The 19,315-nt window shown below is 45.5% G+C and overlaps 2 protein-coding genes across 5 annotated transcripts in view; one reads left to right on the forward strand and one right to left on the reverse strand.

Moving 5' to 3' along the window:
* LOC8043301 (leucine-rich repeat-containing protein 49) overlaps positions 1 to 7,360 on the reverse strand; it is a 52,014-nt gene extending 44,654 nt beyond the window's left edge. For 3 of the 4 annotated variants that reach the window (XM_042288831.1, XM_040207619.1, XM_040207625.3), the window contains exons 1-6: positions 6,710 to 6,796; positions 6,554 to 6,608; positions 6,370 to 6,416; positions 6,174 to 6,281; positions 2,153 to 2,284; positions 759 to 840 (exon numbers count right to left, since the gene is read on the reverse strand). In XM_042288831.1, coding sequence (XP_042144765.1) covers positions 759 to 840; positions 2,153 to 2,284; positions 6,174 to 6,281; positions 6,370 to 6,397 — 350 coding nt within the window. In that variant the 5' untranslated portion in view covers positions 6,398 to 6,416; positions 6,554 to 6,608; positions 6,710 to 6,796. Of the gene's footprint in view, positions 1 to 758; positions 841 to 2,152; positions 2,285 to 6,173; positions 6,282 to 6,369; positions 6,417 to 6,553; positions 6,609 to 6,709; positions 6,797 to 7,226 lie in introns of those variants that run through there. The other variant, XM_040207620.3, reaches the window with a different exon arrangement.
* Positions 6,833 to 19,315, forward strand: part of LOC8043288 (insulin-like growth factor 1 receptor) — a 114,173-nt gene continuing 101,690 nt past the window's right edge. Inside the window, exon 1 of the mRNA XM_029972774.3 lies at positions 6,833 to 7,264. The gene's annotated coding sequence lies outside the window, so the exon portion shown is untranslated. The remainder of the gene's footprint in view (positions 7,265 to 19,315) is intronic.

Raw genomic sequence — 19,315 nt, forward strand, 5'->3', positions numbered from 1 at the left:
CTGTTTCATTTACCATGTCACAATACCTGTGGACAAAGATTGATAGGTTTTAACGGTGCCTTAATCCAGAATGATATCTCAAGAATGTTCAACAGCCGATTTCCAACTTACGATGGGCGCGTACACGCTAAATTATTTCATTCCCTTTGGCGGTCGTTGCAGTGCACGTACGGTGATTATACATTTGAAAGTGACCGTCCAAATACGAAACTGTATGCACCGTGAGAGGTCTTGCAATTCGTTGAGTCTTTGGTGAGCTGTGCATTGCTTTGCATCGCAGGGTTATTTATAGCTTTTTAAATTCGATGCTCCATTCACTGATGCCAACTTTGCATGCCGACACCGCTCTGGCGGTATTGCCAATGGGAGCACTGGTCCTTCCGATTCGGACTTCCAAAGTCCGAATCGGAACCAAAGGAATTAAATTTAGAGGATGTACGGAGAAGTTTCATACAGTACTTCCGGTTAGGTATCTGCAACCGCTAGAATGTCGAGGAAGTGAATGCGCCAAAATGAGATCAAGTGGATGAAAGATGACAACTTTTTGCCTTCAATATTTTTATTTGATACTTTTAAACCTAAACAGCTTGAAAGCACTGTACGCGCTCCCTCCAGATAATTGAGAAAAAACCTGCGCAATGACCCCTTTCTTTATACTATTCCTTTGGAAATAAAACCGGACCACTGGGAAACATCTCTTGGGAAAAAAAAAAAACTCGACCGTCAAAGGGTTAAACAGAAACAATTTCTCCACGAACCTGTTGAGAACGAGTACAGTGGGGGATTTGGCCTTCTCCTGAGGTGACCTCCACGGCAATAACTCCTTTTGAAGACAGGCACCTACAATTGCAAAAGTTTTGTTGCGCATAGCACACGGGATCTCCCACTTCCAGAACCCCAACATGCGCTAAATGACATCCAAGACACTCTTCCCGCCTTGTGGAAACCTTGCATTACAATTGTTCAGTAGCCTACCGGTTTTGTTAGCAATAACACATTTTTGGCTCACATATGTGCGACCACGAACGCCGCACAGCAGTATGCTCTGCGACGTTCGTCATCCTTTCACCCATCCGTTGATTTTTCAGTGCTTTCATCCTCTACGTGCGATTTACCAGACAAGCTTAAATTTTGTTTAAAGTGGCCCCGAAACCATACTGGGTTTGAGTGCAATACGACTTACATGAGCACGAGTGAGTGGGACACAAGCATACTTGCGACAAGCCGGAAGCTCCTTTGTTACAGCATAATTTGAAGTCTAGAAGTGGATCATTTGTTTGAGTCTGCCCCTTTCAAGGGTGGCCACAGCATTGACACTAAAACAGTCTTTCCCAAAGCCAGTTGGGAAAGTTGTAGAGATCATGATTTGTCGCGGGCATCACCCCAGAGAGACAATAGTCAAATGCAGCTGTTGGACTGAAGATTGGCACAGCTGCATTCAGTACTTGGCTTCAGCTCGAGACAATCCATTCCTAGACAAATGTTTGGGTTGGGGACCGTGTCCAATCCCTGCAGTGACGTGAACAGGCGATCCCAGCGCATAGCTAGAACATGGGTGACATACGATCGGCATTGGGTCATGCAGTCACTCATTCTGGCTGTGAGATGAAGCTGTGGCTTCTAGTTTTTCCTACATTTCTTTCTGCCACTGCTGGTGCGTGGAGAGGACAGTCACTGCCGTTTTGTGGGTTATAAATATTGAGGGGTTCTTCGGAGCAGCATTAAGTGAAAGTAAGAACATTGTTTCGTGGTCGCCTGAAACCAGCAAAGCGCATTATTTAGAGGTAGACGACAAAGATATAATTTGGGGTGCTTGAGGGAACCCCCAAAAGCACTCCGGGGAATCTGCTTTAAAAAATATGCCATTAAAAAAAAAAAAGCTACCATTCGGAAGAAAAGCAGCCGCAATTAAAGCGCCATTCACAGATATGCTACCGAGTAAGACCGAAAGAGACCAGACCGGTTTTTAAGCATCTTGCGACGTCTTAGGACCAGCTCCGCTGCAGCGCATCCGGTCCTAAGACGTCGCAAAAGGCTTAAAAACTGGTCTGGTCTCTCTCGGTCTTACTCGGTTACATATGTGTCAACGGCGCTTTACTTGCGTCTAAAAGCTCGAGCTCGAACTTCGGCATTCAACATAAACTTGGCCTACCTGAGGTTTTAGAGTCTGATGGGGATGGAAGTGAACGACAAGATGACGACTTTCTGGACAGCCGGCTCGGGCCCTGTTGGACGCTTACGGCCTCGGAAGAGCTCCCCGAAGAGCTCTGGCAGTCCCGCAGACCTTTGGGTTTATGGACATAAAATACATGTCATGTTTATCTTCCTTTCACGCTACAAATGTGTGGATTTGCTACAGACTGGTCGATCTGCCCACAGGTGTGCTCAATCTATTTTTTTCAGTCATTAAATGAACCTTTTATGTAGCCCCCTTCTCTGTCTTTTCTTAGTCTTTTGCTCCAAGTTTCGGTTTGTAAAGTTGTCACGAACTCCCGTGAAACTTTAAAGTAGAGTTACGCCGGACTCTACTTTTTGGCACAGCCTCAATAGAGACCGTGCAATGGAGTTAGCCTTGACAGGTCGAGCCACCTGGTGCACAACTCCCACAACGATGGGAAGTCCCTTTCATCATGTGTGCCATTGAAGATGCTGTACTCGTATTGGTATAGTGCACGACAGCACAAACAAACAAATACCTTTTGTCTTTTTTTTTTTTCAAGCCTCTGATTGAAACTATATTGTGTCTCACCCTAACATGTAAAACACCAAAGACAACAAGCACGAGGTCTTTGCTTTCCGGACATGGGAAGAGGGACTCGTGGTAAGTGATGCTTGGAGATATAATGCTGCATTTCGTACTTATTTTATCTATATCCCGAGCTCTAGCGATATTGTGTTTCAATGATTAATTTGTTTTGTTGTAGCACTCAGTAAAAACCATCAAAACTGCATTTGCGACAGTGCTTTTTTTAATGAGAACACCAACCGCACGCCAGAACATTCTGACGTGCGACTGGCGGAAGAAATGATTAAGCATTTTTGCCTTTATTTTTTCAAGATACCAAAATAGTGTTCTGACTCTGATACACTGTCTTTGTGGCACTTGATATTGTTGTTGGGTGAAGAGTTCCAGAGTGCTAACTGCAGATTGGCCGAGTTACTATTTGTTGTTTGACCAATACTGACTATCAATTTGTAAAAAATTTGAAGTGCTTTACTTAATCTAATTTGAAGCCGAGACACTGTCACAGTATAGCACGCATATTTATCCAAGTGGTGTGTAAAATATGTAGCTCAAGTACCGCCAAACATCTATACAACACTTCTTTTAAAAACAATACATCTGTATATATTTTGATCATTAATAACAGGCTTCTAGGGGCGAAGCTCCTTAAAGGGATACTACAATGAAATTTCGGCGCTCATTTTTTTGGTCTATATGTGTTCAAAAAAGCAGTATCACATGGAACATACCAATATCTTGTTAAAAAAAGTCTCGAAAAGGAATTTTAAAACGAATTAAACGATTAGCAAAGAGCACCTGGTGGATGTCGCTAACGCCTCGTTTGTAATGCTCGTCTAGGAACCTTGACAGCTAGTGACGGAGGTTGTCTCGTCTCCGGCCACGACGAGAGAAGGGGGGAAGGAGGAACTCACCTCTTCCCAAGAATGCCTTTGTGTGTCGCAGAAGTCGCTATTGTCCCCCTAGAAGATTATAGAAGATTAACCCGTCACTCAAAATTCGTACAAAAGCAGCCGCTTCGGTGGCTGGAACGACTAGGCCATCCTCTCGACGTCAGCCTCGCCGTAGCTTTGCTCGTCTTGAGACGACCTACGTTATGATTGCGTTGGATGTCACGTGCTCTAAGCTGGGCCTTCTCCGAGCGCTTGCCAGAGTGGGCCGTTTATAACGAAAAATACAGCCACCAGGATCAAAATACAAACGTGCGATTGTCATTTACGAATATTGTGGATCATATTCAACCTATTTTTGAACACGACGGGAATATTTCAAATTTCGTTGAAGTATCCCTTTAAGGTCTAGCCTTGTCCGTCCGGCGTCCGTGCTCACATCGATTGCCATCCCATCTATCTTCTTAAAAAAAGAAAAAAGGTTTGTGCAGTTGACAGGATTCGAACCTGTGCGGGGAGACCCCAAGAGATTTCTAATCCATCGCCTTAACCACTTGGCCACGACTGCGGGACGAGTAGGAGGCTCTAAGATGTGACAGTAACTCAAGAGCTAGTGTTTCTGTCATGGATGAAACGTTGCATGTAGCCGCTCAACGTCTATACAGGAGAGGGCGCTGCGGTCAAATGCGTATATAACCACGTTTCATACCACACATTCTCTTTCTGACATGAATGAAAACGAACGAAAAGCTCGGCATGCCGCGGCTCAGCGTCCACGCAGACGCAACCCGGAACTCAGTACTACCTCTGAGCAATAAAAAAAAAAGCAACGCCATCAGCACTATACCTATGAACAAAATCAGTATCATCAGCACCACCAGAGCTTCGCCCCAATCAACATCATTCACCACGTGGAGATGCGGTCATTTTTTAAATATACACAGCCAACTCTTCTTCTGTGGCCTCATGCTCCGTTAAGGCAAAAGGGTGTACACCATCTTATCTCTCTTGCAACAATGACTTTAATTTTCAGTTCACATTACAATGCGCCAACTTGGCAGTCAAAAAATTTCAACTGCTGAAACAAATCAGCGCTTACATATTTTAAACCAGCCATTTATCGCGGTGACTGAGGCCTTCTAAATCGAAAAAAATCCCAGAAAACTTGGTAACGCATATATGTTATTCAGATAGAAAATATTGACCAGTTTATTCTAGATCAGTACATTTATTTACGTAAGATATTAAATACGACATACTGGCAAATTCGCAAAGTTTGAAGCCGTCGAACTATTCTGGAGTGTTAATGCAGTTTTTATTATGAATATAAAGACAATAACTAAAAATAAAACAAGCTTCTTGCAAGTGTTCGCCAAAAATAAAATAATAACGTGAATAAAATTAATCAAACCTCAAACACACTTCCCGAGTTGCGCAAAATAAAACATTCTGTATACAAATCGAAAAAGAAAAACGAAAAAAAATGTAGACATGATTTAGTGAATTTTAATCCCAATGATTAACACCCCGAGACAGAAGTCAACCTAATACATTATTCCACGAGTGCCTTTCTGCATCAGAGTTCATTTAGTTGACTATCCAGGAAATGCTTGGAGAGCCTAGGTTGTTTGCACATGACGTCAATCCGTAATTTTGTTGTTAGTTTGTTTTTCCAAACAAATTTACTACTTTGAAGGATTACATTGCAACCGGTTGAGATGATGTCAGCGTGGTAAGACATAAGCTGCTCTACGAATTGGAGGGGTCATGTAAACTCTTGGAATGCTCAAGTTTGACACACGCCAGATAGCTCACAACAACAAAATGGTGGACGAAATTTTGTCAGTGAAAACACCCTATTATGTCCATAATACCAAAGCAACAGCTCAGTTCTACCTCAGACAAACCGTCACTACGTTTTCAATATATGCAGGAATGTCTGCAGTCAAATAAGCAAGCGCCCGTGAGAAGAAGGCGATGTGCCAGTGACTGACCATCGATACACTTCTTTGCCACTAGAGATGCTGACTGTCGCTCGACTGCGGCGCCTCCTAACCATGTGCTCAAGGGCTATACCCTTGATGATGTTTGAACAGGAAATCATATATTTTTCACAGGGTCTAGAGCCTCTGTCAGCAATTATATAAACATGCAGTGAAAGTTCTTTAGCTTAGGAACCTCTGGTGTTCACCTGCAGGGCTGTCCAACTTCAAGAGATGTTAAACTAAAGATCTCCAAGCTAAACAGGTGTTGAAAGCGGGAAAATGAGATGCTATAGGTTGGTGCTTAAATCTATACCTCCAACATCACTTGAGAAGGTTTCACAATATGCCTTTTGCAAATTTAATTCAAGAAATTTAACTGTGCATGACTTGCAAGTGACGTCTCTGCACCACAAAGTTAGTGGTGCAAAATGCGTGTTACAAGACCACAACAATGGCCGCTGATATTATGTGAATGCGAGTCATGCATTTACGTAATAGAGATCAGTCTCACGTGAAATAACACGGGCTTGAAACCTGCGAAGACATCTTCCTTACCTACACTTCTTGTCCGTGAGTGGGGGTGGCACGGGTGGCGCAGGTCCTTCGGTGGACTAGCACTGCGAGATTCCGTACCACGCTGCCCACGTCTCGAAGCAACTTGTTCTGAAGAAGTATATTTTAGCAAATATTACAATTGGGGTAGTTGGTAAACGTTAGCAAGCACGGTGTAAGGCATAAACTCCTCACTTACCGCGCGATGAAGACCCCAGCAAGCTCATTACCGACAGTGGACAGTACCTAAAAAGAACATTTGGCAACTAGCTCAGCACTATAAAGGGTAGATAGATATCGTTTTATTCGATGTTTGTGTTAAATAAAGGCGTACGGCCCGTACACACGCATTTGCCTCGTCAAAACTTGTAAAAAAACAACTCAGATATCGAAGATCGCCCAAGAGGCTACGGCCCAAGTCTCCGCCATGTCCGCCTCCTGAAAAGTTTCAAGTCGTCCTAACGTCTTAACCTTTTACCTGTCTCAACGTAGTTATTTTGAACCGTTTAAAAAGAAGTTACGAAAGGTTCGTTTTTAACCTGAAAGGATACAAATGTTCCGCCGGTTAGTAGGGGTGTGGCGCGCGTACTACGCTAGTTTCGGAATTGATTTCTCTGTTCACGTCGGCGCGGCTCACCGGTCGTCTGGCAACGGCGGCAGTTGTTTACATCCTTGCGGGACCCTACGCGGTCGCCTCTCCTCCCCCCCACCCCCCCTTCCACTCGTGATACTTGGACTCTACCTCTGTTTTGCTGGCCAATCAACGAGTACTGTTGTTTGGTCTAAGCGGCTATGTACGGAAATGATTGATAAAGTGGCACGAACGCGGCGTCTCCCAAAGTTCGAGCCGTAGAAGAGGTCCTCCCGTCGGAATATGCGCCCTTCTGCTGGATTATTACCGGAGCCCCTTCATGACCTACTACTGTTGGTGTGTGTTGTGGTGTGTGCTGGTGTGAGCTACAGCAGCGCGTCACGGCACCGACCGTTCGACGGTTGCCCATGCTTGCCACGTCTGTGTCGCTCGAGCGTCTAGGGCTCTTCCCCGTTTACGACCACCTTCGAGGCTTCTGATCCGCTGCTGCCAGTCGAAACAGGTGAGACGGTCTGGCGGTTCGGCCAGACGGGAGACCGCTTGCGAGGGTTAGCCTGTCTCCGTTTCTCGCTCGTGCCCCGAACACACAACAAACAAAAAAACACCGAAAGAAACGCCGCTACTACGCTTCGGGGGTCCCTGATCGGGTCCCGCTCGGGCTCCCCTTGTTGTTTACGGTCGGAATCAGAGCCGAAATCCGCCTTTTGGGTCCGCGTTTCCGCGTGGTTGTTTTCGCGGGCGGATCGGCGCCTTCGCAGCGTGCGACCGTGTTCTAACGCCAGGCGGCTTTGGGGTTAAATAACCCTCCGAGCGAACTGTCACGCCGACGCCGGATCGCGTCTCCGATGACCGCCGCATTCCAAGGAACGAACTCGACTCTGGATTGTTGTGCTCGCCGTGGGGCTACTCGCGTCCGCGATACCATCTCCTTGTGGTGTTTGTGTGTTCTTTTTCGTCCTTATTTCTATTTATGCCGCCTTGTATCAACGGCCATGCGTGGAGTGGGCGATGCGGTGCACGTCGCGTCGCCGGAGCAATCTGGGGCTGAACGGAAAGAAAGATGTTTTTTTGTTGCTCGCATTCGGAAAAAGAACGCCGAGCCGGCTGAGCTCGTGGCGTGGAGTACGGAACCTACCATTGCGAGAGTGAAGGGGGGGAGGGGATGAGGGGGCTGATGCATGTCAACTTGGCGTCTCTCTGTCGCCGCCGCGTGTGCTGATCTTCGTCTAAACAATAAACGTTTCTCGGCAAAAAGACGCCCGTAGCTGTCGCGCGCGCGCGCGGTCGGTCGGTCGGCGGTGCCGAGGTTGTGCTAGGCCTAAACAAGCTAGGCCACGTTTGGTGGCGCATTGGCGGCGTCGGCTTGTTTATTATGATCGGTCTCAACTGGCGTGCGCGTTCAGGGTCGACGAAATACACAACCCCGCGTTCTGTTTGTTTCCTTTTCTTTCTCCGACTTGTATCACGATGATGCGGACGTTTAGCGCAGGTTATGACACGAACGGTAGCTTGTAGTTGGCACGCCACGAGTTGTTGTTTACCGTTTGTTGAACGTGCGTGTTTTCGTTGAAGCTGACGTTCGTTGTGCTCCTTTTTTTTTTTGTACTTTGTTTGACGTGCCGGCCTTTTTGAGTGAAAAAGGGTGGGGGGGGGGGGGGGGGGGGGGGTAGGATGAAACCGGCGGCGAATCCTGCGAACTTCCCACGCGTAGTCGAACGCCTTTTGACGTTTGGCGTGTTCGTTCCCGTCATTCAGCCGGATTCGATCGCATAACAAAACTACTCGACGGGGGAGCTGGAAAGTGGAGGAAAAAAAAGAAAGGAAGAAAAAGCGTGCAAGAAATAAAAGCGGCAAAACGGGATACGGAATTCCGAGCGGAGAGAATAGATAACCTGTTTTCTCAGGAGCGTTGTTAAAACTGAAATAGCCTGAAGCCTTCGTAGCCATCGTAGCTCCCATCGCCGTTCCCCCCTTGCCTCCCGGGTTTGTGTATCACGTGCAATGCTCGTGAACGCTCGCTGCTATCATTTAATAGAAGAAAACAAACAAAAAAAAAAAAATAACGTTGAATTTTTTTTTCTTTTTGCGTGTGTTTTACGTTAGGGATGTCTCCTTTTGGTTCGTGCACTATCCACGATTCTCAGCTGGAAGAAATGCCGAGGTTTTCGTCGAACACTGTCGTCTTCCCTGTTCCACGTCAGCGTTTGAACGTAGTTTCGGCGCAAGTTCGTCTGCTTCTTGTACAGGGGTTGCGTTGGTGTCAAAACGCATAAACTCATATTACCTGATTAAAAAAAAAATAGTGGTTATATTTTAAGGCACTTGACATTAACGTCTACCCACTATCCTTTCGATCAAAGCTGGAGCTCGGCGTTGTCCTGTCGTCCCCGCAACCCCTGCGGCAAGAAGCAGACGACTCTCTCTCCGCGACTCTTGTCTTTGTTCAACACGACAAGATCTGGAAAGATGTCTAATATAACTTTCTCGTGCAGTGACGTTTTTTTCACCAGGGGTCCTTACTCGCTAGTTCAGTAGTTCATTCGTGGTTTAGGTTTTGATAGTCGGTTGATTCCCGAAAGGGTTCGAAGCAAAACGTTGAATGCTGTAAATGCCGAACATGGAAACACCAAGAAATGAAAACCCGTAAAGTCAAAGGGCCGGACAATTAAAACGTTGCAAAATCAAAGTATCAAAGCGTAAAGCTCGCAAAAGAAGAAAGATGAAACCCATTAGTTTGAATTGCAGTGAACGAGGAATCCACACGCTTTGTCATCTGGCAAGTCAGGCAGAAAGTAATAGTAGATTTGTTTCGTTTATGTTGTCTGAGGGCCCAAAGGCAATTACAACATAAATATAAGTAAAAACAATGAAAAGAAAAACAAAACAAAATTAGTACGAAACACGATTCAACAAATTAGTAATGGCAATTCTAAAATCGGTGGTTCTAGTAATTATGCTGAGGAAAGGCGGTTCCAATCAATTTGGCGCAAGTTGGAGGCATTGAAGGTACCTAGATGTGCTTCTATGAAGGGTCCTAGCTTTCAGTTGACGATTGGTGTGGAATAATATGTAAGGTGATTCTACTTATATTTTTATATTTTTTAGGTGTCATGAAATTAATCTAGAGTAAAAGGTCAGTCTTCTTACAAGCCTCTGGAAATATGACAGTTCAAACGTCGTATTTCAACTTTTTTCTCTTTTTTGTTTGTTTTGATGGTGGTTAATAAATATGTTGACAGACTACTCCTAAAAAATTGCTACGTGCGCAACACTGCGCACGTTGCATCATGGAACCTCCTTTGGCCATGGAGAAGAGTTGAATAGTTTCAACTTCTATTACCCCGTTGACGAAGTAGTGCACCCCGGCACTGCATTAAAATTAAGTCGGCACTCGCTTGCAGTGTACCCATCTTGACAGCCCCGTTGAAACACGAACCTCCAGATGCCCTAAGGACCTGTCAAAAACTGTGATGTGATTGCTATGTGCGCAATTTGCACCAAAGGCAAATGTAGCAGGGTGTGCTATCTTGCTACAGCTAGCCCAAATGTGAGGAACTTGCGCCAACATTGCGCCAAAACTTTATTTCACTATTTTCACAACTTTCGATTTTAGCCGCAAGTAACACACTATCTTATTTGATCTCGCTGTCAGTGTCGAACTCTGACAGTACCCGGAATTTTTGCTGTATTCCTTATGTTCATAAGATTGGTCTGGTCTGGCTAATTTACAAAGTGCGCTTCTTTTTGTGTATTGCAGTGAAGTGGCAACTGCAAAGTAAGCATGGCAAATTCGAATTTCTGCTTTTTTTGCTTCGCCGCAGTGCATCAGAGTGCTAAGGGGAAAGCATTCCCCCAGGGAGGTATGTTAAACACGCAAGCGTCTGGTATATTAAAAAAAAAAAAAACAACTGTTAATGTAACAGTTCTTAGTTGCAGCAAAAAAAAATTCTGAATGACGCTGCAGCTATTAGTTACGATAGGCTGCACTATTCTGGTGATATACCTTTTAAAATTTTGGATTTAGCGAGGGTACCCGCAAGAAAATATATATCAACTGTTCTATAGATTTATTTTTATTTCATCCCCGTTGTTTACTTGTCACCTTTATGTAGGTTTTATGCGTTTGAGGTTCAGCCAATATAATAAATTAAAACAAAATTAGATGAAGCATCAGAGGTAGCTTGGGAATAACCTTAACGACTTTGGCTGGATTGTTTTAAGAAGGCATACTTATCGTTGACTTGCTGATTTCTGTAATTATGAGGTTCTACACACAAAATGACATTGATTTTCATAATTTAACTACAAACTTTTTTTTTTTTTTTTAGTTTGAATAAGGAATTTGATTTTTTTTACATCCTGGGGCCCTAAACTCGTCATACACAAAGTTGGGGCCGAAGTTGACGGAGCGCCAACTTTGTGTTTGACGAGTTGAGGGCCCCTGGAGAACTCGAATGAAACATCGATCTGTGCGCTGAAGACTATTCTAACATTATTTTAGTGGAATATGCTATTTGGTTCAAGTTTTATTTTGTACTTACACTGACCACTCGCAGCAGTCTTATACACTGTCGTTCGGCGACCAGCATCTCGTTGCCACATCTAGCGCTTTTATATGTGCGACTAAAGAGCTAGTTCTGTATCGGGGGAAAATCACGCCTGCCGTTTGCACGGAAGTGCGAAGGCAAAGCATGCGCACGTCTTGTAGTTGGATATATGCCAACACAAGTATCTTAACATGTAACATTCGCGGTGGTACGAATAATAATAAAAAAATGAAGTGTGGGCTTGTGCTGCGAAAAGTACGTTTTGCTGCTCTCCGTAATGGACTTTTCTCCAAAAGGTGCTACATACAAAATGACTCGGGTCAATCTCATCGCTGCTTGACTTTGTGTTGAGTGGGAGGAGTTGTGGCCGGCCTCGGGTCGCGTACCTTTCTGGCGCCCCATGGTTTCCTGGATGGATGGATGAATCCGGCTGAGCCCTTTGGATCGGGCGGTAGCTTACGCCACCTAGCCATTCCAGAGTGCATCACGACCTTCCCGGCTCGCGGAGAATCTTAAAAGAAGCCCATTGAGGAGAGGAGGTAACAGGATGACCGACCCAGTATATTTGTTCTTCCATCTGTATGGTAGGCTTGCGTTTAAATACACACAAATTCTAGCACATCAAAAAAAGAAGAAAAACAAATATTTTGCAGCGTTTTAGATCGACACGTGGCGCGGCTCTGTTTACCAACACGGCCGGAAGACCGCGCATGCGCATAAGCTGCATGGGCAGGAGCGGTCAGGCTCTCCGTGTTTTCGCTCTTGCGTTCTGTGGCGTGCGCTCGTTGTTGACGTTGTGGAGACGCTTCGAGCTTTATTTTGTGCGTCGTATTTCCTGCCAACGTATGTCGTACATTATGCCCGACTATTTGAGCTTTCTATACCCGAGCCTGAAGGGCAGCGCTATCGAGACAAGCTGTGCGTGGACGGCGTTGCCTTCGACGATCCGTACGCCGTTAACAAGGTCTGCTGGACTTGCGACGAGAAGTTGCTGCCACCGACGTCGACGGCTCACGTCGTCGTTTATTTCGTTGTTTTTTTTTGCGCCGAGCCAGTTCGCGGCCGACATGGTGCAGGCGTACAAGTCTCTCGAGGTCTACGATTATTTCGAGCCGGTTCCCGCACTGCCGGCGGGATCAGCAGACTGTGGGTCTGCTGCAGTGTATTTATTGATTGATCAAATACACACAGCGTCTTCAAGTCAAGGTGTGATATTTTTACTACTTCCATTACCCCAAGGCACGACAAGCGGTAACGCTTTGTCCTTTCTGTCGCCGATCTCTTCCGCTTGGTACCACGGGCATAGCGAGCCACCGACGAGCGCTTGCCCGGTGGTTTGTGCGCGAACATCGTGGGAACAAAATCTCGATGGTCTCGATCAGTCGACGGTTTCCCTGCACATAAGCAAACCTCGGGGTGAAGATTGAAATGGAAGCTACACTTAAATTCAAGGAAGTGCTTGCCGCACAAACGGTCGTTTGCGCGAGGCGACCATTCTTTTCGATCCACGGATATTGTCCACCTTCTGCGCCTAGCCGAGTCCACCGGGAACTTGCGAAAACTCAGTCCGCTAGCTTTTCTGCACCTTTCGGTGCAATTAGCGGCTCCACAGCTTTTGCGGCATGCTGAAATGCTATGACGCCCATGCAAAACGTGCGCTCTTCTGCCCACACTGCCTGGCTCCGGCTAAGCTCCGGCTAGCTCCGGCAGCTCCGGTGCGATCGCAGCGCCGCGGCAGCTCCGTGACGTCATGCTCGCGTGTCGGTGTCGTGAAGTGAGGTTGGAAGATCGAAACCGAAACTTTGACCAAGGGAACCCGAGGTGCTTTTTTGCACGGCACTACGCAGCTAGGATCCCTTCGATATTGCGTGAGTTCTATTTTGATTTTTGCCCCTTCAGTTTCCCCCTTTTTTTTGTATTTTGAATTCTGCCGTTTTAATGTCTGACATTCGGCGTATAAAATAACTGCCGAAAGCTACAACAGCAGGTTGTTTGAGAAAGGTAAAGTGTGGTTTTTGTTTTGCAAAAACAACCTGCACAGCCCTCAAAAGGTTAAACTCCACCCGAAATAGCCCTAGCTCTTGGGTTACGGTGTCAAAGTTTCAAAACGCTTATGTTTTTTTTTTTTTTTTTTTTTTTTTTTTTTTATTTATTCAGCATCTGCAGCGTTCTTTTAAGACATTATTGTGGGGTGGTACACATCTACAAAAATAAACACAAAGAAGAATATACGCGGAGCACATAACAACATAAGGTGATGCATTGAAATTGAGAACAAAGCAAACTATAAATGACACGAAGGTGAAAAACGGCAGTTTCGAAAGGCAGGGAACAAAGTAAGAAAGGCAACAGTTGAACTTTGCAAGTGCGGCGATTGTATTTTAAGGGTAAATTTTGTAGCGTCGCAAAAGAAGTAGCGGAAGGTGCAGTGGCAATTTCGGCCTGTAAGCTGTTCCAGTCAAAGCTTAGACCATCGTGGGTGAGACGCGAATTTGGGGAAACATTTCAACGAGAAAATGGCGACCACCGGAGCCCAAATGCTGTCTGTTGCAAAGAAACGAACTTCGTGTTCTCGTTGAACACGATCTTTGATCTCTTTTAGCTTTTGGAACCGTGGCAAACTTATAACCCGTGTTACACGGGCGAGTCGAATGCCATTTACAACGAATGTCGTTTGAACGATCGGCCAATCAGCGCGCGACACTCCGAGCGTGGGGGGCGTTCCACGCGCGACAGATCGCGAGCTGATTCGTTGATCACACGAATATCATTCGTTGTACATGGCATTCGAGTTGCCCGTGTGGCACGGGTATTATATCACGTGTCCGAAAGAAAAATAATAAGCGAGTCGAAAATTGGAAGGGTACTGTGAAACGAACCACACGTGGGTGTTAAATGCCTTATGGTAATTTGAAATGTGTTTTTAACCAAAGCATATATTCGATGTCATGGTAAAAACAAAAGAAAGTGTAAATTACCCATATAAAAAAATTAAAACGTTTTGAAGAAAAAAAATATCATTTACGTCCCTTTATATTTATAAAGTCCCACTAATTATAATTGGTTCGTAATAACAATTACTCACGTCTGGTAAACATACCGTCGATTAAACTATATAAAGAGGCCTTAACTGATCACTTATGCTAACACGCCAGACTAATGGTTTTCTAACAAAATTGCTTACTTCGTTTTTTTTTTTTTTTTCAGTGTGCATTTGTATATTTCCTTTCTCTGTAATGCCCCACAGGCCATGGGGAAATGAAATAAATTACGAGAGAAATTTGGGCGTCGTTCCGTTACATCCTTTGTGTCTCCCGACCTTATCTGTGGGATTAAAATACAGTTAATTCTTTTTTTTTTTTTTTTTGTGCGGATTAATTTGGGAGTCTCGATAAACATTTTGAGGTTTCCGAACATTTTGAAACGTTTTCGTGAGCGTGAATCGTCGACTGCGATCTCGGAGAATGCTGGCAAGAAGCCCAAAGTGCTGAAATCAAGGAGGTGCCGCGGGCTAATAATGATTGCACACCGCTTTGATGAAGGTTATGTTGAGGAAACAAATGTGCACGCGTTTACTGAAACGGGTAAAAAACAACCTAAAACGAGCTTTTTCTTTTTCCTTTGTGTGTGTGTGTTGTTCGTTTTTTTAAGGAAGGGGGGGGGGGGGGAGCAGGGCAATGGTCATTAAACTTTTGTTTTTATGTTTTACATTGTGTTGAAATTTCGGGACCGGCTTTTTTCGGTCTCTGCGCGAAAGCCGTGGGCGCCCGTGGTAACTTCCGCACCGATTAGAAAACTATGCGCGTGTTCTGTAGCTATTGCCCTGGGGAGGAAGGAGTGACTAGGGGATTAACGTACACGCCAGAAAAAAGAAAGCAGAAGACCTTCACATATCAACCATTCGTAAGATATAGCCACGAGGCAAAGAGTCCTCGAATCGACGCAGGAATTAGTCCCGAAAAGCGCGCGCCTGTGGTAGAGTGCTGCGCCGCCCAACTGTCTCATTAGTTGAGCGCAGCGTTGCCGAAGGCAAAGGGGCGAGAGCGTAACCCGAGCAGTTAAAAAGGAGGGGAAGAGTTAAATCTCCTCTTATCCGGACCCCGTTCTGTGAACCTCGCATTACTTTGCTCTTCCTCGGAGATTAGCCTGTCACTAAAAATTCGTACAAAAGAAGCTTGCCCCCCCCCTCTCTCTCTCGCCAGTAGCTTCCGCAGTGCTGCGCCCAACTAGTGAGGTTGAGTTGAATGCATGCTTATGACCGCTTACGGCGAGGTAACGCAGTGGCGCCAACTAGCACGTAGCTTTTAAAGACTTCCGATCTGCGTATTACCAGATCGAAGGTTTTTTTGCACTGTTTCCGAGATCAACTCCACGAGAAATGGCCGCTTATAGCCCCGACGCCACCTTGGAGGATACCGCGTCGCTCGTGCCAGTCTGGGCACGTTTATGGCCTATTCGTCTGGGGCACACCGCACCCGTCTAGTGCAGTAAACTCTTTCCACTTTAGTACACGAAACACTGGCGCGGAGAGAAGGAAGCTTCCCTCTCCTTCCGTGTACCACGAACCGCACTGCACCGGTGCGATGCGGGCACCAGACGAAATGGCCATTAGTTGCTGCGTTTAGTGGTTTAGTTGCCCGAATTAGCGAAAAAAAAAAGTATCTGTTTTTGTTTTGGCCTGATGTCTGCTGACTAAATGCCAGCCACGTTCTGGTTGGCCCCCTTCGACGTGGCGAGACCCGTTTGACGCGGAGATTTGCAAGTGAGCCTGGCCGCCTGGTACAGATAGAGTTATATTGTTATTCGTGAAAAGTGTGCGGCTATCGGTTTTTGAATTCGGCTTTCTTTATGCGGAGGCTTTACTCGTAGACAGGTAAGATAGGTTAAACTACGGTCTCGCGTGCTAGTTATCTGGTGGTTTTAAATGGTTGATTAATTACCGCGTTTAGACTGCCAAGCGCAATTCAAAGTGACGTTATCACACTATTTTTGTAGTTAATACGTCTAACAATTGTTTTCCAAACATTCATCGTTAGAGCAACTACGTTCGACAAGGCGTGGGAGAATTATTCGACAGCGAATGCGACTTGTCGAACAATACAATTAATTTAGTGCAACAGGTTTTAAGGTATACGTACTTTATTTGTGCATATGTTAAAATCTGAGGCAGAACTTAAAAACAGTTTAGTGAGAATTGCCGCTTAATCAAAGTTGGCCTTTAGGTAAGCAATGTGCACACGTGATGTGCCATCCAAGGAAACGGAAAGGGACGCTGTTTTCGCGAAGCTGCTTCTAGACATAGAGCCTACCTGCTTCGCGTGCCGTCTGCTACCTGCTATAACGCGTTATCGGTGGGCCCGTGGTCACCGGATTGCGGACAACCGTGCACTGCGCGTTTTAGAAGCTGAAACCTCAAGCCTTTCAGCTCGCATAGCCACCAACACTCACTTATATTTTACAACTCGTACTGAAGTAACGTAAACAAACCGGGAATATCCTCCAAGATGGCGTCCACTGCCCAGGGCACCCAGCCAGACATATATATATATATATATATATATATATATATATATATATATATATATATATATATATATATATATATATATATTTTTTTTTTTACTGTTGTTAGATTGGTTGAAAGGGGTTTATTAGCGACTCCAGCGAAACCGACGCCGCGTAGAGGCAACTTCGAGAAGCTCGGAAGAGGAGGTCGTTTCGACTGTGTCGTCTGCTATCGCTGCTTGGTTCTCGCAGGCAGCATAGAAACAAACATCGTTTCCAGTAATTATGCTTATGCTTCCGCCGTGTCATTCCTACGCGCTGGCCAAAAAGAAGGTCTTTACCGTCGAAAAATCGCTTTTCTTTCATATCTAACGCCGATTTTACGCTGCAGTTCAAGAAATTTGTGGTAATCCGCGTGCTGAACGACGAATATGCCTCGTTTCGTCCGCCATTTTGCCTGACCAGCGCGTCCCTTATAGTTTGCTGGAGTCGCGGTATTAAATAGCCTCAGGCTCGTAAAAAAATGATAATGCGTAGAAAAAAAAAATAAAAAGGAATATTTGCAGATGGGAAATGTTCTATGGTAAGCGGTCGCCGACGGTTGCAACGCACGCGGGATGCCTTGAAGCTGCTCGTGCGGAAAAGAGAGGTGTCGCTGTGGTCGCTTTTGTACCTGGAACCCGTTTGCGTGTCATAGTTGCGAAAACGCGCTTTGGAGCGCGAAGCTTGCTCCGATAAGCGTAAAGAAAAACACGGCTTCGCGCAATGGTAATCGGGCATTTTGCACGTTGAGCGCGAAAACAAACAACCGAAAAAAAACAGCAAAAAAGACGCTGAAAAGGGTGCGATAGAAAACACCTTTGGCGCTATCAGAAGAACAAACCAAAAACAAAAACCTACCGAGTAAGCGGTGATATGATCGCGGGTACGCCCGTTTGCGGGTGGACCCGGAAGGTAGCGCCACTTTCGTTTTATACACTGGGATCAAGTGTTCCAAAGTGCTTCTTTGGCAGTGTTGGGCGAAGGTAATCTAAAATGTAATTATAGTAGAGTATACAGTAAATGAGAGGCGAAGTATACTTCAAGTAGTAAGTACACCGGGTGCAAGGTATGAAGTACTGTTAATGCAGTGTACTTGTAAACTAAAGTAGAGGTACTTTTTTAACACAAACTTTCATGATGCACTTTTATTCCCCTATACAGTGATTTTTTTTTTTTGGCTGGTATGCGTTGCCTGAGGGGTAATCAGGAGTGCATGAACTATTTTCGGAAACGGCGGCGAATGTGGGATGAAGCCAAGTGGCCACGGAGTAGTTAACTTGAGAAATGGCATCGAATTCAGAATCTTCTCGTTGAGAAATGTCCTCTCTTTAATGAAAAAAAGAAAAAAAAAAAGAGTGTGCGGGCGAGCTGGTAAGAATTCATCATAATGTGACACCTGAGATTGGGGTGCGAAAAGAAACAAATGAAGGATAAGACAAAAGAGAATGTCTCAAACCATTGTGACGTCTCCTCTGTTGTCTCTTTCTTCGACTTGAGAAGTTTGTTTTCCACACCGCAGTCTCGGGTGCAACGTTGCGGTCAATTTTGCCGTCCTAATATTTTTAAACCTCTTCGCCTGCGCTGACGGAGCGATATTGCGGCACGATATCTATATTATTTCTGAATTCAAAATAGCTATGGAGAAAGCGGCAAATGAAGGTTTTGCCGAACCCAACATTTGCCGCTCGGGGCAATTAAAAAATCAACAAACTAAAAAAAAAAAAAAAAAAGAACATTGGCTAGGTGGCGCAAATTGCCGCCCATTTCAAAGGGTTCAGCCTCCCTTTATCCATCCACTCAACAGTGACGTCGGGCGCGCGCCTCGTACACCACAGAGCCGTATATGTAGAGAGTTTCGCCGTTCGTTGGGAAGTATAGGAGACAAATGAGGAGGCGCCATTGGCCGAAAGCGGGCTGGGCGTGCTCCGGGGCGTCTTTAGAAATTCGAATGTGACCAACCAGAAGCCGGAAATAATACCCTGGCGGTGGTCGCGAGAAACAAACCTGATAACTGCATCGGAGTAACTCTCGGTGACTGAAAATATGGCGCACGTGATGTTTCAATCACGCTCATCCAAAATGATGGTGGACGTGTGCGACTAGCGGAACGATCGACATAATCCTTACGCCAAGCTCCGAGGGCCGGGAATCTACCGTCCGAGCGGTCACACTCTGTCCTAGCAAAACAGAGTTGAGCCGCGCATTCGTTTCTTACATCTTTCTGCATGGTCATGATGAAAACAACACGTGTACCCTATTTTCAACCACAAAGAGTTACTACACTCCACTCCTACGCGCTTATTAAAACCACATACGAACATATACCTTTGATCAGAACTGTTTCTCGCTACGACCACTAGGGGATTCTTTTCGGCTTCTGGTTGGTCAAGAGAGCATGCCAAGCCCTCTTTCCGAGTCTGGCGCACGCCCTGACTCTGCCCGCGGTCTACGAGATGGTG

The sequence above is a fragment of the Ixodes scapularis genome, unplaced genomic scaffold (assembly GCF_016920785.2).
Source record: "Ixodes scapularis isolate PalLabHiFi unplaced genomic scaffold, ASM1692078v2 PGA_scaffold11__112_contigs__length_91849675, whole genome shotgun sequence".
NCBI classification, from domain to species: domain Eukaryota; kingdom Metazoa; phylum Arthropoda; class Arachnida; order Ixodida; family Ixodidae; genus Ixodes; species Ixodes scapularis.